Source organism: Ammospiza caudacuta, chromosome 31 (assembly GCF_027887145.1).
Source record: "Ammospiza caudacuta isolate bAmmCau1 chromosome 31, bAmmCau1.pri, whole genome shotgun sequence".
NCBI lineage: Eukaryota > Metazoa > Chordata > Aves > Passeriformes > Passerellidae > Ammospiza > Ammospiza caudacuta.
Genome location: NC_080623.1, coordinates 3,539,181 through 3,563,210, shown reverse-complemented (window position 1 = coordinate 3,563,210; position 24,030 = coordinate 3,539,181). Strand labels below are relative to the sequence as shown.

Genomic DNA, 24,030 nt, shown 5'->3' with positions numbered 1-24,030 from the left:
GCACCGGGGACACCGCGGTGACAATGGTGACAGGGACAGTGACCATGGGGACACCACGGTGCCACCAGGGCCACCACGGTGACAATGGTGACAGGGGACAATGACAGTGACCATGGGGACACCACGGTGACAATGGTGACAGGGGACAGTGACAGTGACCATGGGGACACCACGGTGCCACCAGGGCCACCGCGGTGACAATGGTGACAGGGGACAGTGACCATGGGGACACCACGGTGCCACCAGTGCCACTGCGGGCTGGTGACAGTGACCATGGGGACACCACAGTGCCACCACGGGTTGGTGACAATGATAATGGTGTCACCTCCAGTGCCACTGTAGGTTGGTGACAGTGACCACTGTGCCACCTTTAATGCAACCGCAGGTTGGTGACAGTGCCCAGGGTGCCACCCCTGTGTCAGCCCCAGTGGCATTAGTGTCACGTCAGGCTGGTGACAATGCCCGCGGTGCTCCCGGGTGCCACCTCAGGCTTGTGACAATGCCCACGGTGCCCCCAGGGTGCCCCCACAGTGCCCTTGGCGCCACGTCAGGCTGATGACAACAACCATAGTGCCACTCCCAGTGCCACCTCAGGCTGGCGACAATGCCCACAGTGCCCCCAGGGGCTGGTGCCAACGCGCCCAGTGCCACCTCAAGCTGGTTACAACACCCATAGTGCCACTCCCAGTGCCACCTCAGGCTGGTGACAATGCCCACAGTGCCCCCAGGGCGCCCTCCCAGCGCGCCCAGCGCCACCTGGGGCTGGTGCCAACGCGCCCAGTGCCACCTCAAGCTGGTTACAACACCCATAGTGCCACTCTCAGGGCCACCTGAGGTCGGTGACAGCGCCCACAGGTGCCACCTCAGGCTGGTGGCAGCGCCCCGGTGCCACCCGGGGTTGGCGGCAGCGCCCTCGCCCGCGGTGGGTGTCGGAGGCAGCCGCGCAGCCTTTGCCATCGCCGACAGTGCCCCCTGTACCCCCGGCGCCACCCGGGCTGGTGACGATGCCCGCAGTGCCCCCTGTACCCCCGGCACCACCCGGGCTGGTGACGATGCCCGCAGTGCCCCTGGCGCCACCTGGGCTGGTGACGACGCCCGCAGCACCCCCGGCGCCACCCGGCAGTGCCCAGGTGCCCTCACCTGCGGTAGGTGTCGGAGGCGGCCGTGTAGTGCAGGGCCGTGCAGCCTTTGCCATCGCCGACAGTGCCCCCTGTACCCCCGGCACCACCCGGGCTGGTGACGATGCCCGCAGTGCCCCCGGCGCCACCTGGGCTGGTGACGATGCCCACGGCGCCCCCAGCGCCACCTGGGCTGGTGACGATGCCCAGAGTGCCCCCAGCGCCACCCGGGCTGGTGACGATGCCCACGGCGCCCCCAGCGCCCCCCGGCCGTGCCCAGGTGCCCTCACCTGCGGTAGGTGTCGGAGGCGGCCGCGTAGTGCAGGGCCGTGCAGCCTTTGCCGTCGGCCTCGTTGACGGCGGCCCCGGCCGTCAGCAGCGTCACCGTGCACTGGTAGCTGCCGTTGGCCGCCGCGTAGTGCAGGGGGGTCCTGGGGACACGCCGGGGGACAGAGGGGACAGCGCGGCCTCAGGGACCCGCCCGGAGCCCTGCGCACCTGCCAGGACCTGCAGGAGCCCAGGATGCCCCGGGAACCCTTCCAGAACCTTCCAGAACCTTCCAGAGCCCAGGATGCCCCAGGAACCCTTCCAGGACCTGCAGGAGCCCAGGATGCCCCAGGAACCCTTCCAGAACCTTCCAGGACCTGCAGGAGCCCAGGATGCCCCGGGAACCCTTCCAGGACCTGCAGGAGCCCAGGATGCCCCAGGAACCCTTCCAGAACCTTCCAGGACCTGCAGGAGCCCAGGATGCCCCGGGAACCCTTCCAGAACCTTCCAGAACCTTCCAGGACCTGCAGGAGCCCAGGATGCCCCAGGAACCCTTCCAGAATCTTCCAGGACCTGCAGGAGCCCAGGATGCCCCGGGAACCCTTCCAGAACCTTCCAGGACCTGCAGGAGCCCAGGATGCCCCAGGAACCCTTCCAGAATCTTCCAGGACCTGCAGGAGCCCAGGATGCCCCGGGAACCCTTCCAGAACCTTCCAGGACCTGCAGGAGCCCAGGATGCCCCGGGAACCCTTCCAGAACCTTCCAGAACCTTCCAGAGCCCAGGATGCCCCAGGAACCCTTCCAGGACCTGCAGGAGCCCAGGATGCCCCGGGAACCCTTCCAGAACCTTCCAGGACCTGCAGGAGCCCAGGACGCCCCGGGAACCCTTCCAGGACCCTCCCACAACACCCCAGGAACCCTTCCAGGACCTGCAGGAGCTCAGAACATTCTGGAAACCCTTCCAGGACCCTCCCAGGACACCTCAAGAACCCACCCAGGACCTGCAGCAGCCCAGGACACCCTGAGAACCCTTCCAGGACCCAAAACACCTCAGGAACCCTTCGAGGACCCAGCAGGAGTTTAGAACATTCTGGAAACCCTTCCAGGACCTGCAGGAGCCCAGGATATCCCCAGAACCCTTCCAGGACCCAGAACACCTCAGGAACCCTCCCAGGACCTTCCCAGGACACTTTGTGACCCTTCCAGGACCTTCTCAGGACACTTTGGGAACCTTCCAGGACCTGCAGGAGGCCAGAACACCCCAGGAACCCTCCCAGGACACTTTGGGGACCTTCCAGGACCCTCCCAGGACACTTTGGGGACCTTCCAGGACCTGCAGGAGGCCAGAACACCCCAGGAACCCTCCCAGGACACTTTGGGAACCCTTCCAGGACCCTCAAGGACACTTTGGGGACCCTTCCAGGACCTTCCCAGAACACCTCAGGAACCCTCCCAGGACCTTCCCAGGACACTTTGTGACCCTTCCAGGACCCTCAAGGACACTTTGTGACCCTTCCAGGACCTGCAGGAGGCCAGAACGCCCCAGGAACCCTCCCAGGACACTTTGGGGACCTTCCAGGACCTTCCCAGGACACTTTGGGGACCCTTCCAGGACCTTCCCAGGACACTTTGGGGACCCTTCCAGGACCTGCAGGGGGTTTGGAGCCCCCATCCCGGGGGGTCCCAGGAGGGAGCGTTGGTGGCCCCTCAGGAACCCAGAAATGTCCCCAACCCTGATCTGGGATTTGGGGACACCAGGAATTCCCAACCCAGGTGGCCCCAGGTGACTCAGCTCTGGGATCTGGGGACACCAGGATGTCCCCAAGTGTCCCCAGGTGTCCCCAGGTGTCCCCAGGTGTCCCCGCTCACCTCCCGAACTTGTCCCTCCTCCGCAGGTCGGCGCCGCTGCTCAGCAGCAGGTTCAGACATTCAACGTTCCTGCAAGGGACAGGGACACGGCAGTGTCACCAGGCCACCCCAGAGTGTCACCAGGCCGCCCAGAAATGTCCTTCAGGCACCCGGAAATGTCACTGTGCCACCCAGAGTGTCACCAGGCCACCCCAGCGTGTCACCAGGCCACCCAGAAATGTCCTTCAGGCACCCAGAAATGTCACTGTGCCACCCAGAGTGTCCTCCACCTACCCAGAAATGTCCCCGTGCCACCAGGTGTCCCCCAGCCACCCAGAGTGTCCCCCAGGGACCCAGAAATGTCCCTCGGGTAATCAAGAGCGTCACCATGCCACCCCTCATGCCACCCAAAGTGCCACCACGCCACCCAAACTGCCCTTCAGGGAACCAGAAATGTCCCTCAGGTAATCAAGAGTGTCACCATGCCACCCCTCATGCCACCCAAAGTGCCACCACACCACCCAAACTGCCCTTCAGGGAACCAGAAATGTCCCTCGGGTAATCAGAGTGTCACCATGCCACCCTTCATGCCACCCAAAGTGCCACCACGCCACCCAAACTGCCCTTCAGGGAACCAGAAATGTCCCTCAGGTAATCAAGAGTGTCACCATGCCACCCCTCATGCCACCCAAAGTGCCACCACACCACCCAAACTGCCCTTCAGGGAACCAGAAATGTCCCTCGGGTAATCAGAGTGTCACCATGCCACCCTTCATGCCACCCAAAGTGCCACCACGCCACCCAAACTGCCCTTCAGGGAACCAGAAATGTCCCTCAGGTAATCAAGAGTGTCACCATGCCACCCCTCATGCCACCCAAAGTGCCACCACACCACCCAAACTGCCCTTCAGGGAACCAGAAATGTCCCTCAGGTAATCAAGAGTGTCACCATGCCACCCAGAGTGTCCTCATGCCACCCAAAGTGCCACCACGCCACCCAAACTGCCCTTCAGGGAACCAGAAATGTCCCCATGACAACTGGAGTGTCCCCACGACACCCAGGGTGTCTTCCAGGTATCCAAAAATGTCTCCATGTCACCCAAAGTGTCCCTCAGGCACCCAAAGCGTCACCGTGCCACTCAGAAATGTCCCTCCCACAAGTGTCACCCCCAGAACTCATCCAGCTCTGAGCAGGTCCGTGCCCTCGATCAGAGCACTGTCCCCATGTCCCCAGGTGTCCCCAGCCTATCCCCAGACTGTCCCTGTGTCCCCAGCTGTCCCCAGGTGTCCCCAAGGTGTCCCCAAATGTCCCCAAGGTGTCCTCAAGGTGTCCCCACCCTCCAGAAGCAGCAGCGTGCAGACAGCTCCTGCCCAGGCTGTCGGGGCTGTCCCAAGGCTGTCCCCAGGTGTCCCTATGTCTCCTCAGGCTGTCCCCAGGTTATCCCCATGTCCCCAAGGAGTCCCCAAATGTCCCCAAGGTGTCCCCAAGGTGTCCCCACCCTCCGGAAGCAGCAGTGTGCAGACAGCTCCTGCCCAGGCTGTCGGGGTTATCCCCATATCCCCATTACCCCAGTCTATTCCCAGCCTGTCCCCAGGTTATCCCCATGTCCCCAAGCGTCCCCAAGGAGTCCCCAGATGTCCCCAAGGTGTCCCCAAGGTGTCCCCACCCTCCGGAAGCAGCAGCGTGCAGACAGCTCCTGCCCAGGTTATCGGGGTTATCCCCACATCCCCACATCCCCATATCCCCATTACCCCAGCCTATCCCAAGGCTGTCCCCAGGTTATCCCCATGTCCCCAAGCGTCCCCAAATGTCCCCAAGGAGTCCCCAGATGTCCCCAAGGTGTCCCCAAGGTGTCCCCACCCTCCGGAAGCAGCAGCGTGCAGACAGCTCCTGCCCAGGCTGTCGGGGTTATCCCCATGTCCCCATATCCCCGGGTGTCCCTAGGCTATCCTAAGGCTGTCCCCATGTCCCTAGGTTATCCCCATGTCCCCAGGTGTCCCCAAGGTGTCCCCAGATGTCCCCAAGGTGTCCCCACCCTCCGGAAGCAGCAGCGTGCAGACAGCTCCTGCCCAGGTTATCGGGGTTATCCCCACATCCCCACATCCCCATATCCCCATTACCCCAGCCTATCCCAAGGCTGTCCCCAGGTTATCCCCATGTCCCCAAGCGTCCCCAAATGTCCCCAAGGAGTCCCCAGATGTCCCCAAGGTGTCCCCAAGGTGTCCCCACCCTCCGGAAGCAGCAGCGTGCAGACAGCTCCTGCCCAGGCTGTCGGGGCTATCCCCATGTCCCCATATCCCCGGGTGTCCCTAGGCTATCCTAAGGCTGTCCCCATGTCCCTAGGTTATCCCCATGTCCCCAGGTGTCCCCAAGGTGTCCCCAGATGTCCCCAAGGTGTCCCCACCCTCCGGAAGCAGCAGCGTGCAGACAGCTCCTGCCCAGGCTGTCGGGGTTATCCCCATGTCCCCATTACCCCAGTCTATTCCCAGCCTGTCCCCAGGTTATCCCCATGTCCCCATTACCCCAGCCTATCCCAAGGCTGTCCCCAGGTCATCCCCATGTCCCCAAGGAGTCCCCAAATGTCCCCAAGGTGTCCCCAAGGTGTCCCCACCCTCCGGAAGCAGCAGCGTGCAGACAGCTCCTGCCCAGGCTGTCGGGGTTATCCCCATGTCCCCATATCCCCGGGTGTCCCTAGGCTATCCTAAGGCTGTCCCCATGTCCCTAGGTTATCCCCATGTCCCCAGGTGTCCCCAAGGTGTCCCCAGATGTCCCCAAGGTGTCCCCACCCTCCGGAAGCAGCAGCGTGCAGACAGCTCCTGCCCAGGCTGTCAGGGTTATCCCCATGTCCCCATATCCCCATTACCCCAGCCTATTCCCAGCCTGTCCCTAGGTTATCCCCATGTCCCCATTACCCCAGCCTATCCCAAGGCTGTCCCCAGGTTATCCCCATGTCCCCAAGCGTCCCCAAATGTCCCCAAGGAGTCCCCAGATGTCCCCAAGGTGTCCCCACCCTCCGGAAGCAGCAGCGTGCAGACAGGTCCTGCCCAGGTTGTCGGGGGTGTTGATGTCGAAGCCGGCGCTCAGCACGTGCTCGTTGCTCAGCGAGGACACGATGCTGTACAACTGACCTGGGGGGGACACCGGCGTCACCTGGCTGTCCCCAAGGGCCACCCGGGCGGGGCCGGCACGGGGACGGGGCGGGGACGGTCACCTGAGGAAAGCAGCTTGCGACAACAGTCGGAGAAGCCGAAGAGAACGGCCAAGTGCAGGGGGAACATGTCGTGGATGCCGCGCCTGCAGGGGCGGTTTGGGGGCAGAAATGGGAATTTTGGGATTGGAAACCTCCTCAAGGTGTTTTTTTTTTTTTTTTTATTTTGGCATTTAAACCTCCCCAAGGTGCTGCCAGCAGGAAATGGAACCTCTGGGAAGGGTTTTGGGCTCTTCTTTGGGGTCTCCCGGTCTTTTGTCCTGGTGAGATCCCTCCAGGGCTGGATCAAGCCCTGGGATGGGACATGGGTTGGCACCAGGACCCAGAACATTCTAGAAACCCTTCCAAGACCTTCCCAGGACCCTTTAGGAACCCTTACAGGACCCAGAACATTTTGGAAACCCTTACAGGACCCAGAACATTCTGGAAACCTTTCCAGGACCCTCCCAGAACACTCTGGAAACCCTTCCAGGACCCAGAACATCCTAGGAACCTTTCCAGGACTCTCCCAGAACATTCTGGAAACCCTTCCAGGACCCAGCAGGAGCTCAGAACATTCTGGAAACCCTACCAGGACCCTCCCAGAACATTCTGGAAACCCTTGCACAACTGTCCTAGGACCTTTCAGGAACCCTTCCAGGACCCAGAACACCCCAGAACTCTTCCAGGACCCTCCCAAGACACTCCAGGACCCAGCAGGACCTAGAAAATTCTGGAAACCCCTCTAGGATCCTCCCAGAACACCTTGGGAATCTTTCCAGGAGCTCAGAACATTCTGGAAACCCTCCCAGAACCCACCCAGAACATCCCAGAACTCTCCCAGGACCCAGCAGGAGACCAGAACATTTTGGAAATCCTTCCAGGACTCTCCCAGAACATTCTGGAAACCCTCCCAGGATCCTCCCGGGACACTTTGGGAACCCTTCCAGGAGCTTAGAACATTCTGGAAACCCTTCAAGGACCCAGCAGGAGCACAGAACCCTTCCAGGACCCACCCAGGACATCCTGGAAACCCCTCCAGGACCACCCAGCAGGACCTAGAACATTCTAGAAACCCTCCCAGGACACTTTGGGAACCCTTCCGGGAGCTTAGAACGTTCTGGAAACCCTTTGAGGACATTTTGGAAACCTTTCCAGGACTCCCCCCTAAGATCCTGGAAACCCTTCCGGGACCCAGAACATTCTGGAAACCCTACCAGGATCCTCCCAGAACACTCTGGAAACCCTTCCAGGACCCAGAACATCCTAGGAACCTTTCCAGGACTCTCCCAGAACATTCTGGAAACCCTTCCAGGACCCAGCAGGAGCTCAGAACATTCAGGAAATCCTTCCAGGACTCTCCCAGAACATTCTGGAAACCCTCCCAGGATCCTCCCGGAACACTTTGGGAACCCTTTCCAGGAGCTTAGAACATTCTGGAAACCCCTCCAGGACCCAGCAGGACCTAGAACATTCTAGAAACCCTCCCAGGACACTTTGGGAACCCTTCCGGGAGCTTAGAACGTTCTGGAAACCCTTTGAGGACATTTTGGAAACCTTTCCAGGACTCCCCCGTAAGATCCTGGAAACGCTTCCAGGACCCAGCAGGACACAGAACATTCTGGAAACCCTGACAGGACCCTCCCAGCCCCCCCCCCCCCCCCCCCCAGAAGGTTCTGGAAGGGCAGCCCGGGCTCACCTGGCAGTGTCAGCACCATTGGTCATTAACGTACTAATTAGCAGCTCGTGGCCGTATCTAGCAGCGACGTGCAGGGGGGTGTTGCCGTACTTGTCAGCACAGTCGATCTCACTGCCTGCGGGGGAGAGGCTCCGCTCTGTTCCGGAACATTCCGGGACCCCAAATCCCCGAACCCCCCACCCCAGATCCAACAATCCCAGAATTCCCACCCCTGAGAAGGTTCCGGGCTCCGAAATCCCGGAATTCCCAAACCAGGGACAGCCCCAAAGCCAAAACTCCAGAATTCCCACCCAAGGGAGCGGCTCCGGGCTCTGAAATCCTGGAATTTCCATTCCAGATCCAAAATCCCCAAATTCCCATTCCAGGCACAGATCCAGGCTCTGAAATCCCGGAATTCCCAATATTCCAGAATTTCCAAACCCAGGGACAGATCCGGGCTCCAAAATCTTGGAACTTCCAAACCAAGGACAGCCCCAGATCCAAAATCCTGGAATTCCCATCCCAGATACAAAATCCTGACATTTCCAAGCCCAGAGACAGATCCAAGCTCCAAAATCCTGGAATTCCCACCCCAGAGAAGGCTCTGAGCTCCAAAATCCCAGAATTTCCAAACCAGGGACAGCCCCAAAGCCAAAACTCCAGAATTCCCACCCAAGGGAGCGGCTCTGGGCTCTGAAATCCTGCAATTTCCACTCCAGATCCAAAATCCCCAAATTCCCATTCCAGGGACAGATCCAGGCTCTGAAATCCCAGAATTCCCAATATTCCAGAATTTCCAAACCCAGGGACAGATCCGGGCTGTTCCAAAATCTTGGAACTTCCAAACCAAGGACAGCCCCAGATCCAAAATCCTGGAATTCCCATCCCAGATACAAAATCCTGGAACTTCCAAATCCGGGGACAGCCCCAGATCCAAAATCTCAGAATTTCCAAACCAGGGAGAGATCCAGGCTCTGAAACCCTGGAATTCCCATCCCAGATACAAAATCCTGAAATTTCCAAGCCCAGAGACAGAACCAAGCTCCAAAATCCTGGAATTCCCATCCCAGAGAAGGTTCTGAGCTCCAAAATCCCCGAATTTCCAAACCAGAGACAGCCTCAGATGCAAAATCCCCAAATTCCCATCCCAGGGATGGCACCGGGCTCCAAAATCCTGGCATTTTCAAATCAGGGAGAGCCCTAGATCCAAAATCCCGCAATTCCCACCCCAGGCACAGATCCAGGCTCTAAAATCCTGGAATTCCCACCCCAGAGAAGGTTCCAGGCTCCGAAATCCCGGAATTCCCAAACCAGGGACAGCCCCAAAGCCAAAATTCCAGAATTCCCACCCAAGGGAGCGGCTCCGGGCTCTGAAATCCTGCAATTTCCACTCCAGATCCAAAATCCCCCAAATTCCCATTCCAGGGACAGATCCAGGCTCTGAAATCCCAGAATTCCCAATATTCCAGAATTTCCAAACCCAGGGACAGATCCGGGCTGTTCCAAAATCTTGGAACTTCCAAACCAAGGACAGCCCCAGCTCCAAAATCCTGGAATTCCCATCCCAGATACAAAATCCTGGAACTTCCAAATCCGGGGACAGCCCCAGATCCAAAATCTCAGAATTTCCAAACCAGGGAGAGATCCAGGCTCTGAAACCCTGGAATTCCCATCCCAGATACAAAATCCTGAAATTTCCAAGCCCAGAGACAGAACCAAGCTCCAAAATCCTGGAATTCCCACCCCAGAGAAGGTTCTGACTGCCAAAATCCCCAAATTTCCAAACCAGAGACAGCCTCAGATGAAAAATCCCCAAATTCCCATCCCAGGGATGGCACCGGGCTCCAAAATTCTGGCATTTTCAAATCAGGGAGAGCCCTAGATCCAAAATCCCGCAATTCCCACCCCAGGCACAGATCCAGGCTCTGAAATCCTGGAATTCCCATCCCAGAGAAGGTTCTGAGCTCCAAAATCCCAGAATTTCCAAACCAGGGACAGCCCCAAAGCCAAAATTCCAGAATTCCCACCCAAGGGAGCGGCTCCGGGCTCTGAAATCCTGCAATTTCCATTCCAGATCCAAAATCCCCAAATTCCCATTCCAGGGACAGATCCAGGCTCTGAAATCCCGGAATTCCCACCCCAGATCCAAATATTCCAGAATTTCCAAACCCAGGGACAGATCCAGGCTCTGAAATCCCGGAATTCCCACCCCAGATCCAAATATTCCAGAATTTCCAAACCCAGGGACAGATCCAGTCTCTGAAATCCTGGAATTCCCACCCCAGAGTCAAAATCCCCAAATTCCCATCCCAGAAAAGGTTCTGGGCTCCAAAATTTCAGAATTTCCAAACCAGGGACACCCCCAAACCCCAAATCCCAGAATTTCCACCCCAGGGACATCCCCAGCTCCCAAATCCCAGAATTCCCACCCCAAATCCAACAATCCCAGAATTCCCACCCCTGAGAAGGTTCCGGGCTCCAAAATCCCCAAATTTCCAAACCAGGGACAGATCCCAGAATTTCCAAACCAGGGAGAGATCCAGGCTCTGAAATCCTGGAATTCCCATCCCAGATCCAAAATCCTGGAATTTCCAAATCCGGGGACAGCCCCAGATCCAAAATCTCAGAATTTCCAAACCAGGGAGAGATCCAGGCTCTGAAATCCTGGAATTCCCATCCCAAATCCAAAATCCCGGAATTCCCGCCCTGGGGACGGATCCAAGCACCAAAATCCCCAAATTTCCCATCCCAGGGACACCCCTGAGCTCCAAAATCCCCAAAATTCCCACTCCAGGCTCCAAAATCCCAAAATTCCATCCCAGAGATGACCCCAGATCCAAAATCCTGGAATTCCCGCACTGGCAACAGATCCAAGCTCCAAAATCCCAAAATTCCCACCCCAGGGACACCCTCAAGATTCAAAATCCCCAAACTCCCATCCCAGAGATGGCCCCAAATCCAAAATCCTGGAATTTTGGAGGACGTCAACAGGAATTTTGGGGAAAATATTGGAATTTTGGAGGATCTGATGGGAATATTCAAATTTTATGACAGGAGTATTGGGGAAAACACCACAAGAACCTCCCTGGGGATTTTGGGGTGATGACTTGGGAAGGTCTGAACCCCCTCCCTGACCCTCCAAGGGGGTTCTGGAAGTTTCAGGGGAATTTGGGATCGGCCAGGAAGGCGCCGCTGACCGTTCTGGATGAGGATCTGCGAGCGCGTGAACCGTCCGTGGATCGCCGCCATGTGCAGGGGGCTCTTCCCTTCCTTGCTCTGCAGGAATGCCCAGGAGGGGCTCAGACACACCCCAAAAACACCCCAAAAACACCCCAAAAACACCCCAAAAACCCCAAATCCACCCAACGCCCCCAGGAGGGACTCAGACACACCCCAAAAACACCCCAAAAACACCCCAAAAACCCCAAATCCACCCACACCCCAAAACCACCCCAAAACCACCCCAAAACCATCCCAAAATCACCCCAAAAACGCAGAACCACCCCAAAACCATCCCAAAAACCCAAAACCACTCAAAAACTTACCCAAAAACCCCAACACCAACAGGAGGGGCTCAGACACACCCCAAAAACACCCCAAAAACACCCCAAAAACACCCAACGCCCCCAGGAGGGGCTCAGACACACCCCAAAAACACCCCAAAACCATTCCAAAACCACCCCAAAAATGCAGAACCACCCCAAAACCACCCCAAAACCCCAAAACCACCCAAAAACCATCCCAAAAACCCCAACACCAAGAGGAGGGGCTCAGACACACCCCAAAAACACCCCAAAAACACCCCAAAAACACCCCAAAACCCCAAATCCACCCAACGCCCCCAGGAGGGGCTCAGTGCCACACCCCAAAACCACCCCAAAACCATCCCAAAAACGCAGAACCACCCCAAAACCACCCCAAAACCCCAAAACCACCCAAAAACTTACCCAAAAACCCCAACACCAACAGGAGGGGCTCAGACACATCCCAAACCTCCCAAAACCCAAAACCACCCCAAAAACCCAAAACCACCCCAAAAACCCAAAACCACCCCCGGGAGGGGCTCAGCCACACCCCAACACCTTCTCCATCCCAAAACCCCCAAAATCTTGAGGATCCCTCACCTGGAGCCACACCCCAAAACCTTCCCCATCCCCTATCCTCAGACCCCAAGGATTCGGGATCTGGAGCTGCACCCCAACACCTTCCCCATCCCTCCAACCCCAAAATCTTGAGGTTTCCTCATCTGTAACCCCAAGACCCCCCAAGGCCAAAACCCAAGGATCCTCCACCTGTAACCACACCCCACCACCCCACAACCCCAAACCCCGAGGTGCCCACCTGGAAGCTGACCCCAAACCTGAGGTGCCCACCTGGAAGTTGACCCCAAATGTGAGGTGCCCACCTGGAAGCTGACCCCAACCCTGAGGTGCCCACCTGGAAGCTGACCCCAACCCTGAGGTGCCCACCTGAAGCTGACCCCAACCCCAAGGTGCCCACCTGGAAGTTGACCCCAACCCTGAGGTGCCCACCTGGAAGCTGACCCCAACCCCAAGGTGCCCACCTGGAAGCTGACCCCAAACCCAAGGTGCCCACCTGGAAGTTGACCCCAAATGTGAGGTGCCCACCTGGAAGTTGACCCCAACCCCGAGGTGCCCACCTGGAAGTTGACCCCAAACCCAAGATGCCCACCTGGAAGCTGACCCCAAATGTGAGGTGCCCACCTGGAAGTTGACCCCAACCCCAAGGTGCCCACCTGGAAGCTGACCCCAAACCCAAGGTGCCCACCTGGAAGTTGACCCCAAACGTGAGGTGCCCACCTGGAAGCTGACCCCAACCCTGAGGTGCCCACCTGGAAGCTGACCCCAACCCCAAGGTGCCCACCTGGAAGCTGACCCCAAACCCAAGGTGCCCACCTGGAAGTTGACCCCAAATGTGAGGTGCCCACCTGGAAGTTGACCCCAAATGTGAGGTGCCCACCTGGAAGTTGACCCCAACCCCGAGGTGCCCACCTGGAAGTTGACCCCAAATGTGAGGTGCCCACCTGGAAGTTGACGTCGGCGCCGTTGTTGACGAGGATCTCGAGGCACAGGGCGCCGTTGGTGGAGACGGCGGCGAAGTGCAGGGGGGTGAAGCCCTTCTCGTTGGGCTGGTTGACGTTGGCCCCCACGTTGACCAGCTCGTTGGCCACCGCGTCCTGCCCCATGTAGCAGGCGATGTGCAGCGCCGTGTTCCCAAAGGAGTTGGGCTCGTCGATCTGCGGGACACGAAGGGGATGTGGGGTTTGTGGGGTTTGTGGGGTTTGTGGGGTTTGTGGGGTTTGTGGGGTTTGTGGGGTAAACAGGGTCCATGGGGTCTGTGGGGTTTGTGGGGTCTGTGGATCTATGGGGTCAATGGTGGCTGTGAGGGCTGTGGGGGCTCTGGGAGATGCGCAGCGCCGCGTTCCCAAAGGAGTTGGGCTCGTCAATCTGTGGGACACCAGGGGGATGTGGGGTTTGTGGGGTCTGTGGAGTTTGTGGGGTCTGTGGGCTCTGGGGGGCACGCGGGAGCAGTGGGGCTGTGGGGTCAATGGGGTCTTTGGGGTCCATGGGATCTCTGGGCTGGGGCTGGGGGCTGGGGAGTCCATGGGGTCTGTGGAGTCAGCAGGGTCTGTGAGGGCTGGGGGGTCTGTGGGGTTAACGGGGTCCATGGGATCTGTGGGGTTTGTGGGGTCAACAGGGTCTGTGGGGTCCATGGGATCTGTGGGGTCAACGGGGTCTGTGGGAAACACTGGATCTGTGGGGTCAACGGGGTCTGTGGTGGCTATGGGGTCTGTGGGGTCAATAGACCCCGTTGACCCCACAGATCCCATGGGTCTTTGGGGTTTGTCGTGTCCATGGGGTCTGTGGGATCCACGGGGTTTGTGGGGGCTGTGGGGTATGTGGATCTATGGGGTCAATGGGGGCTGTGGGGCTCAACAGGGTCTATGGGGTCAATAGGATCTGTGGGGTCTGTGGGGTCTATGGGATCTGTGGGGGCTGTGGGGTCTATAGGATCTATGGGGTCTATGGGATCTATGGGGGCTGTGGGGTCTATGGGATCTATGGGGGCTGTGGGGTCTATGGGATCTGTAGGGTCTATGGGATCTGTGGGGGCTGTGGGATCTGTGGGGTCTGTGGGGTCTGTGGGATCTGTGGGATCTGTGGGGGCTGTGGGGTCTGTGGGATCTGTGGGGGCTGTGGGGTCTGTGGGGTCTGTGGGATCTGTGGGGTCTATGGGATCTGTGGGGGCTGTCGGATCTGTGGGGTCTGTGGGATCTGTGGGATCTGTGGGGGCTGTGGGGTCTGTGGGATCTGTGGGGGCTGTGGGATCTGTGGGGGCTGTGGGATCTGTGGGGTCTGTGGGATCTGTGGGGGCTGTGGGATCTGTGGGGTCTGTGGGGTCTGTGGGATCTGTGGGATCTGTGGGGTCTGTGGGGTCTATGGGGTCTGTGGGGTCTGTGGGGTCTATGGGATCTGTGGGGGCTGTGGGATCTGTGGGGTCTGTGGGGTCTGTGGGATCTGTGGGGGCTGTGGGGTCTATGGGATCTGTGGGGGCTGTGGGGTCCCCGGGGTCTGTAGCATCTGTGGGGTCCATGGGATCCGTGCAGGAGAGATGGAGTCCATGAGGTCCATGGGATCTGTGGTGTCCATGGGGTCTGAGGGGGCTGTGGGATCTATCGTATCTGTGGGACCTCTGGGGGTTGTGGTGTCCATGGGATCTGTGGGGCCCAAGGGATCCATGGGGTCCAGGGTTTCCAGATGGAGAAACCCAAAGCTTCTGTCACCACCCAGGGCTCCTGTCACCACCCAGGGGGAAGGAATTTGGTTCCTTGATCTCAGGGACCAATAAAACCCTCAGGATTTGGGATTTAGGCGGGAAAAAGGCAGCAGAGAACCACTCAGGGCTGCTCAGGGTGACAGAACTTGGATCTGCAGAAACGATGAAGTCCAGCGGATTTGGGATTTGGGACTTTGGGAACCACCAAGGTCTCTGCCCCCACGTGTGCAGCTCCCGTCCCACCTCTCCCAGCCCCGGGCAGGTGTTGGGCTCTCACCTCCACCCCCAGCCTGAGGAGGTGACGCACGACCTCGATCTGGCCGCTGGCGGCCGCCGTGTGCAGCAGCGTGTAACCCTTCCTGTCCTTGCACATGACATCGGCCCCGCGCGCCACCAGCAGCTTCAGCACCTCCAGGTGACCTGCGGGGACAGCCGTGACAGCAACGGGACAGCGGGGACAACGGGGACAATGGGGAGATGGTGGACACTGGGGACATGGGGACACTGGGGAGAAATGGGGAGACAGGGAAAAACAAGAGAGATAGGGGACACTGAGGACATGGGGGACATCAGGGAGATGGGGACACCAGGGAGATGGAGAACACCAAAGAGATGGGGGACACCAAAGAGATGGAGGATGCTGGGGAGATGAGGAGACTGGGAAGACTGGGGACACTGAAGTGATGGGGGACACTGAGGACATGGGGGACATTGAGGAGATGGAGGACAGAGATGGGGACACTGGGGAGATGGGGGACATTGGGGAGGTAGGGACACTAGGGAAACCGAGGACACCAAGGAGATGGGGACACCAAGGAGATGGAGGACATTGGGGAGCTGGGAGACATCAGGGAGATGGGGGACAAAGATGGGGACACTGGGGAGATGGGGAACATCAGGGAGATGGGGGACACTGGGGACAACGAGGACATCAGGGAGATGGGGACACCAGGGAGATGGGGGACACTGAGAGGAGAATCCTTGTGACATTGGGGGGTGAGGAGGAACAGGAGAGATGGAGAGGAGGAATTTGGAAATGTGGGGAGAAGGGAGAGATGGAGAGAAGGGATGGGAGAGAGAAGGGATGGGAGAGATGGAGAGGAAGAGTGGGAGAGATGGAGGGAACGGAGAGATGAAGAGTGGGAAATGTGGAGAGAAGGGAGAGATGGACAGGAGGAATGGGAGAGATGGAGAAGGGATGAGAGAGAGGGAGTGGGAGAGCAGGAGAGGGAGGTGAAAGCAGCAGGGAGCCCCTACCCAGGAAGGCCGCCCAGTGCAGGGGCTGTCTGTCCTTCTTGTCACACGTGCTGGGGCTGGCACCTTTGTTGAGCAGCAGGTTCACCATCTGTGGGGTGTGGGGACAGTGTCAGCAGGGCCACCCCAATTTCCCTGCCACCTCAATGTCCCTGTCAGTGCCCACCCCAATGTCCCTGTCCGCCCGTGTCTGCGCTGACCCCGACGTCCTTGGCCTCCCTAATGTCCAGGGCCACCACAATGTCCCTGTCCACTCCGATGCCTCTGCTGGCCACCTCTGTCTGTGCCCACCTCAATGTCCCTGGCCACTCGGACATCTGGGATCACCCCAATGTCCCTGCTGCCCACCTCTGTCTGTGCCCACCCCAATGTCCCTCCCTGCCCACCCAAACATCCCTGCCTGCCCCAATGTCCCTGCCCACCCTGTCCCTGTCCATCCCGATGTCCCTGTCCACCCTCATGTCTCTGCCCATCTCAATGTCCCTCCTGCCCACCCCTATCCCTCCCCACCCCAATGTCCCTGCCCACCCTGTCCCTGTCCATCCCGATGTCCCTGTCCACCCTGATGTCCCCGCCTGTCCCTGTCCCTCTCCACCCCAATGTCCCTGCCCACCCTATCTCTACCCAGCCTAAAGTCCCTGCCCACCCCAACATCCCTGCCTGCCCCAATGTCCCTCCAGCCTATCCCTATCCCTGCCCACCCTGTCCCTCCATCCCTATGTCTCTGCTGCCCACCCCAATGTCCCTGCTGCCCACCTCTGTCTGTGCCCACCTCAATGTCCCTGGCCACTCTGACATCTGGGATCACCCCAATGTCCCTGCTGCCCACCTCTGTCTGTGCCCACCCCAATGTCCCTCCCTGCCCACCCCAACATCCCTGCCCGCGCCAATGTCCCTCCAGCCTATCCCTATCCCTGCCCACCCTGTCCCTGTCCATCCCTGTGTCTCTGCTGCCCACCCGAATGTCCCTGCCCACCCCGATGTCCCTCCTGCCCACCCCGATGTCCCTGCCCACCCCAATGTCCCTGTCCACCCTAATGTCTCTGCCCATCTCAATGTCCCTCCTGCCCACCCCTATCCCTCCCCACCCCAATGTCCCTGCCCACCCTGTCCCTGTCCATCCCTATGTCCCTCCTGCCCACCCCTACCCCTTCCCACCCCCGTTCCTGCCCACCCCAAAATCCCTGCCCGCCCCAAACCTGCCCATCCCAATGTCCCTGTCTGCCCTGCTCCTGCCCACCCCAACGTCCCTGCTGTCCATCCCAATATCCCTGCCCACCCCCATCCCTTCCCACCCTGATTTCCCCGTCCCCTCGCGGTGTCCCCGTGCCGGTGTCCCGGCGGTGTCACCTCCAGGTGGCCGCTGTGCACGGCGTGGTGCAGCGCCGTGCGCCCGGTGCGGTCGGCCACGTTGACGGTGCTGAGCAGCGGCAGCAGCGCCTCCACGCACTTGGTGGCCCGGTTGGCGGCGGCCACGTGCAGCGGGGTCTGCCAGTGCTTGTCCCGCGCGTTGGCATCGGCCGAGTGCTTCAGGAGCAGCTGGAGGGCTTTCTGTGGGGTGCCAAACGGGCAAAGGCTCCAGACCCCAAATCCTGGGGGTCCCGGAGCTGGCGACCCCAGAGCACAGGGGGGTTTCCCTCTGTGGGGTTTCCCTCTCTGGGATTTCTCACTTTATGATTGCCCACTCTGGGATGTCCCTGCTGTGGGATTTCCACCTCTGTGATTCCCCACTCTGGGACTTCTCTCTGTGGGGTTTCCCTCTGTGGGATTTCCCACTCTGTGATTTCGATTTCCCTCTGTGGGATTTCCCACTTTATGATTTCCCTCTGTGGGATTTCCCCACTCTGGGATTCCCTGCTGTGGGGTTTCCCTGCTATGGGATTTTCCCACTGTATGATTTCCCACTCTGGAATTTCCCACTTTTATATTTCTACCTCTGTGACTTCCCACTCTGGGATATCTCTCTGTGGGATTTCCCACTCTGGGATTTCCCTTCTGTGGGATTTTCCTCTCTGTGATTTCCCACTCTGGGATTTCCCTGCTGTGGGATTTTCCTCTCTGTGATTTCCCACTCTGGGATTTCCCTGCTGTGGGATTTTCCTCTCTGTGATTTCCCACTCTGGGATTTCCCTCTGTGGGATTTCCCTGCTGTGGGATTTCCCTCTGTGGGGTTTCCCTCTGTGGGGTTGCAGTTTTTTTCCAAGGAGAATTTTTTTCCCCATAACTTCCTGTTCCCCAAACCCCAAAGGAAGGAAAGGGGAGCACAAAATCCCATTTTTTCCCCTTTTCCCCCAGGACTTTCCCCCTCTCACCCCTCACCTCGTGGCGCGAGGCCGCGGCGCGGTGCAGCGGCGTCAGCCACACCGTGTCCTTGGCGTTCACGTTAGCACCTGTGGGGGACACACCCAAAAAAACACCTCAGCACCCCAAAAAACCCCAAAGCTGTCCCTCACTGCTGCCCTGAACCCCCACAACAGGCAGGGAAAAATCCCAAATCCCCCAGGGGGTTCTGTAGATGGAGAGGAATGGGATAAAATTTTGGTTATTTTGGTGGGGATTTTGTGGAAACAACAAAACCCAACAGGGGCTCTCTGAACCCCAAGAGTATCCCCAAAATTCAACGGGGACACCCTGAATCCCAAAAGCATCCCCAAAACATAACAGAGACACTCTGCACCCCAAAGGTATCCCCAAAACCCAATGGGGACAGCCTGAACCCCAAAGGTATCCCTAAAACCTAACAGCATCCCAAAAGTTTCCCCAAAACATAACAGGGACACTCTGCACCCCAAAAGTATCCCTAAAACATAACAGGGCCACTCTGTAACCCCAAAAATATCCCCAAAACCCAGTAGGGCCTCCATGTACCCCAAAGGCATCCCCAAAACTCAGTGAGGACATCCTGAATCCCAAAAGCATCCCCAAAACCCAATGGGGACACGCTGAATCCCAAAGGAATCCCCAAAATATAACAGGTACACTCTGCACCCCAAGAGTATCCCCAAAACCCAACAGGGGCTCCATGTACCCCAAAGGCAACCCCAAAATGGGATCTGTGGGATCAAGTGTTTGGGATCCACAGATTTTAGGAGATTTTCCAGATCCCTACAGATTTTAGGGGATTTTCTCTGGGATCTCCACAGATTTTAGGGGATTTTCTCTGGGATCTCCACATATTTTAGGGGATTTTCTCTGGCATCCACAGATTTTAGGGGATTTTCTTGGGATCTCCACAGATTTTAGGGAATTTTCTTGGGATTTCCATAGATTTTAGGGGATTTTCCAGATCTCCACAGATTTTAGGGGATTTTCTTGGGATCTCCACAGATTTTAGGGGATTTTCCAGATTTTAGGGGATTTTCTCTGGGATCCACAGATGGTTTTGGAGTGATTTTGGGGTTCTGGCCCTCACCTGACAGGATGAGCAGCTCGAGGATTGCAACGTCTCCGATGTAGGCAGCAGCGTGGAGAGGGGTCCGGCGTTCCTGGTCCTGCAGGGGGGACAGCTGTGAACTGGGAGGGACTGGGAGAGACTGGGATGGGACTGGGATGGGACTGGGATGGGATTGGGATGGACTGGGAAATGTGGGAGAGATTGGGATGGGACTGGGCGGGACTGGGATGGGATTGGGAGGGACTGGGATGGAACTGGGCGGGACTGTGAGGGACTGGGATGGGACTGGGAAATGTGGGAGAGATTGGGATGGGACTGGGATGGGACTGGGAGGGATTGGGAGGGATTGGGATGGAACTGGGAAACGTGGGAGAGATTGGGATGGGACTGGGCGGGACTGGGATGGGGCTGGGGATTGGGATGGGATTTATGGGATGGGGATGGGAGGGACTGGGAGGGGGCTGGGATGGACTGAGAGAGACTGGGATGGGACTGGGAGGAATTGGGAGAGATTGGGAGGGACTGGGATGGGGTTGGGAGGGACTGGGAGGGACTGAGAGGGATTGGGATGGGACTGGGATGGGACTGGGATGGGACTGGGAGGGACTGGGATGGACTGGGATGGGACTGGGATGGGACTGGAAGGGACTGGGAGGGACTTGGAGGGACTGGGAGGGATTGGGATGGAACTGGGAAACGTGGGAGAGATTGGGATGGGACTGGGCGGGACTGGGATGGGGCTGGGGATTGGGATGGGATTTATGGGATGGGACTGGGAGGAATTGGGAGAGATTGGGAGGGACTGGGATGGGGTTGGGAGGGACTGGGAGGGACTGAGAGGGATTGGGATGGGACTGGGATGGGACTGGGATGGGACTGGGAGGGACTGGGATGGACTGGAAGGGACTGGGATGGGACTGGGATGGGACTGGGAGGGATTGGGAGGGATTGGGAAATGTGGGAGAGATTGGGATGGGACTGGGCGGGACTGGGATGGGGCTGGGGATTGGGATGGGATTTATGGGATGGGGATGGGGATGGGAGGGACTGGGATGGACTGGGAGAGACTGGGATGGGACTGGAGGAATTGGGAGAGATTGGGAGGGACTGGGATGGGGTTGGGATGGACTGGGAGAGACTGGGATGGGGCTGGGATTGGGGTGGGATTTATGGGATGGGGATGGGAAGGACTGGGAGGGACTGGGAGGGACTGGGATGGGATTGGGATGTGGTTGGGAGGGACTGGGAAAGGGTGGCAGATACTGGGATGAGGATGGGGATGGGATGGAATTTATGGGATTTATGGGATTTTGGAATGGGATGGGATGGGATTTATGGGAGGGGATGGGATGGGATCCATAGGATGGGATTTATGGGATGTGGATGGGATTTTGGGATGGGATTTTGGGATGGGATGGGATTTATAGGATTTATGGGATAGGATGGGATTTGTGGGATTTATGGGATGTGGATGGGGATGGAGATGGGATGGGATTTATGGGATGGGAGTGGGAGGGACTGGGATGGGGCTGGGAGAGACTGGGATGGGGCTGGGGATGGGATTTATGGGATGGGGATGGGAAGGACTGGGAGGGACTGGGATGGGATTGGGACAGACTGGGAGGGACTGGGATGGGGATGGGATTTGTGGGATTGATGGGATTTATGGGATGTGAACGGGGATGGAGATGGGATGGGATTTACGGGATAGGATGGGATGGGATTTATGGGATCTGTGGGATTGATGGGATGGGGATGGCAGGGATCTGGGAGCCCTGGGTGAGGTTTGGCAGCAGCAGCAGCAGCAGCAGCAGCAGCAGCAGCAGCAGCAGCAGCAGGCCCTCACTCACCAGCACATTGATGTTCTCCTTCTGATTGAGCAGCGACCGAACCTCCTCCACATCCCGGTTAAAGATGGCTTGGACCAGAGGGGGCTGCGGGGACACAGAGGGGACAGTGACACAGCTGGAATGGGACAGTGACACTGCTGGAATGGAATGGGGGGACAGTGACACAGCTGGAATGGGACAGTGACACTGCTGGAACGGAATGGGGGGACAGTGACACAGCTGGAATGGGACAGTGACACTGCTGGAATGGGACAGTGACACAGCTGGAACAGAATGGGGGGACAGTGACACAGCTGGAATGGGACAGTGACACAGCTGGAACGGAATGGGGGGACAGTGACACAGCTGGAATGGGACAGTGACACAGCTGGAACAGAATGGGGGGACAGTGACACAGCTGGAATGGGACAGTGATGGGGACACAATGAGGGGTGACAGTGACAGTGACACAGCTGGAATAGGGGGTGACAGTGACAGTGACACAAGTAGAGGTGACAGTGACACAGCTGGAACGAGGGGGGACAGTGATGGGGACACAGGGAGAGGTGACAGAGAGAGGGGACACAGCTGGAACAGGGGGTGACAGTCATGGGGACACGATGAGGGGTGACAGCGACAGAGCTGGAATGAAGGGTGACACTGATGGGGACACAGCTGGAACAGGTGGTGACAGTGACGGGGACACAGCTGGAACGGGGTTCAGCCATTCCTGGGGTTCTCCCGTTCCTGATCCAGGGGTCCCAGCCCCAGGGTTCTCCCATTCCCAGAGTTCTGCCATTCCAGGACTGCGGGATCCCGTTCCTGGAGTTCTCCCATTCCTGGGATTCTCCCGTTCCTGATGCAGATGTCCCAACCCTGGGAGCTCCGCTGTTCCTGGTCCATGGGTGTCCCCAGGAGTCACCCATTCCTGGACCATGGGTTCTGCCATTCCTGGGGCTCTCCTGTTCCTGATCCAGGTATCGTAATCCCAGGAATCTCCTGTTCCTGATCCACGGGTCCCATTCCCAAGATTCTCCTGTTTCAAGGCCGGGGGATCCCATTCCTGGATTTCTCCCATTCCTGTGATTGTCCCATTCCTGATCCAGGTGTCCCAACCCCAGGGATCTCCTGTTCCCAGTCCAAGTTTCCCATTCCCAGGGCTCTGCCATTCCCAGGGCTCTCCTATTCCCAATCCCATTCGCGGGGGCTCCACCGTTCCCAGCCCGAGGGGGTCCCGGGACCAGGACCCTCCCTCAACGCTCCGCAGTCCCTGGGCTGGGGGGTCCCTCCCGAGGGTCCCCAGAGCCAGAGGGTCCCATCCCGGGAGCTCTCCCGTTCCAGGGTCGGGGGTCCCATTCCCGGGGCTCTCCGAGGGCAGGATCCCCCAGTCATGCTTCACATTCCCGGCCCCGGGGTCCCATTCCCGGGGCTCTCCCGTTCCCGGCCCGGGATGTCCCAGCCCTGGGATTCTCCTGTTCCCGGCCCGGGGGTCCCGTTCCCAGCGCTCTCCCTTTCCCGGGATTCTGCCATTCCCGGCGCTCTCCCGTTCCCGGCCCGGTGCTCCCAACCCTGGCGTTCTCCCGTTGCCGTTCCCGGTTCTGAGGCTCCCATTCCCGAGATCCTGCCATTCCCGGGGCTCTCCCGTTCCCCGTTCTGAGGCTCCCATCCCCGGCGCTCTCCCGTTCCCGTTCCCGGCCCGGCCCGCGCTGGGCCCGGCGGGCACGGCCAGAGCGGCTCCAAACGGCGACCCCGGCCCGTCCCGGAGCTGCAGCAGGACCGGGAGCAGCGGGGAGGGCTCGGCGGAGCGAAGCCCGCGGCCTGGGGCGGCGGCGGGCAGGGCCCGGTGGCGGAGCCGCGCTAGGCCGCACATCCCCGGGCTGCCGTAGCGGCGCGGCCCGGCCGAGGCGCGGCGGCGGCGGCGGCAGCGAGCGGGATCAGCCGGGGGAAGGAAGGAAGGAAGGACGGGGGAACGGCAGCCGTACCTGGTCCGTGATGCTGAGAACCCCCATGTCGGGGCCGCCCTCAGCGCCCAGCTCCCGGCATCGGGTCCGGCCGCGGCGGCTCCGCTCGGGCGGCTGCGGGGCGGGGATGGAGCGCCGGGGATGCGCCGCCCACCGGGCCCGAACGGCGGCGGCGGCGGCGGGGGCGGCCCCGGGGCAGCGGCAGAGCCCGGGGGGACACGGCTGGAGCAGGACGGGGGGCAGCGGGGAGCGGCTGTCCCGGTAATCCCGGGGGTCGCTGCTCTGGGGTGTGCCCGGTGGGAATCCATGAGGGATGTCGGTAATCCCGGTAATACCGGGGGTCCCGGGGGTTGCTGCTCTGACCCTCTCAGGGATGTGCCCGGTGGGAATCCATGAGGGATGTCGGTAACACCAGAGGTCCCGGGGGTCCCGGAGGTTGATGCTCTGGAATGTCCCCGGTGGGAATCACACCCATGAAGGGCTCCCGGTAATCCTGGGGATCCCGGGGGTCTCTGCTCTGGGATGTTCCCGGTGGGAATCACATACATGAGCAGCTGTCGGTAATCCCGGGGGTCCCGGGACAGTGGCTCCCCCAGCCTGAAGAATGGTGGGGTGGTGGGAGAGGGTCCTGGGGGTCCCATGTGCCACCTCCATCCCCTCTGAGGGCTCTGTCCGGAGGGAGTCCCTGAGCAGCA

The 24,030-nt window shown here is 59.3% G+C and overlaps 1 protein-coding gene across 3 annotated transcripts in view; it reads right to left on the bottom strand.

The window, feature by feature from the left end:
• Positions 1-23,437, bottom strand: part of ANKRD52 (ankyrin repeat domain 52) — a 60,147-nt gene extending 36,710 nt beyond the window's left edge. For all 3 annotated transcript variants that reach the window (XM_058822033.1, XM_058822036.1, XM_058822037.1), the window contains exons 1-14: positions 23,357-23,437; positions 21,396-21,479; positions 19,564-19,642; positions 18,471-18,541; positions 17,502-17,702; positions 16,155-16,242; positions 15,175-15,317; positions 13,144-13,356; positions 11,297-11,375; positions 8,121-8,235; positions 6,446-6,528; positions 6,245-6,362; positions 3,255-3,323; positions 1,409-1,549 (exon numbers count right to left, since the gene is read on the bottom strand). In XM_058822033.1, the coding sequence (XP_058678016.1) occupies positions 1,409-1,549; positions 3,255-3,323; positions 6,245-6,362; positions 6,446-6,528; positions 8,121-8,235; positions 11,297-11,375; positions 13,144-13,356; positions 15,175-15,317; positions 16,155-16,242; positions 17,502-17,702; positions 18,471-18,541; positions 19,564-19,642; positions 21,396-21,479; positions 23,357-23,383 (1,511 nt within the window). In that variant the 5' untranslated portion in view covers positions 23,384-23,437. The remainder of the gene's footprint in view (positions 1-1,408; positions 1,550-3,254; positions 3,324-6,244; positions 6,363-6,445; positions 6,529-8,120; positions 8,236-11,296; positions 11,376-13,143; positions 13,357-15,174; positions 15,318-16,154; positions 16,243-17,501; positions 17,703-18,470; positions 18,542-19,563; positions 19,643-21,395; positions 21,480-23,356) is intronic.
• Between the last annotated feature and the right edge of the window lie 593 nt (positions 23,438-24,030).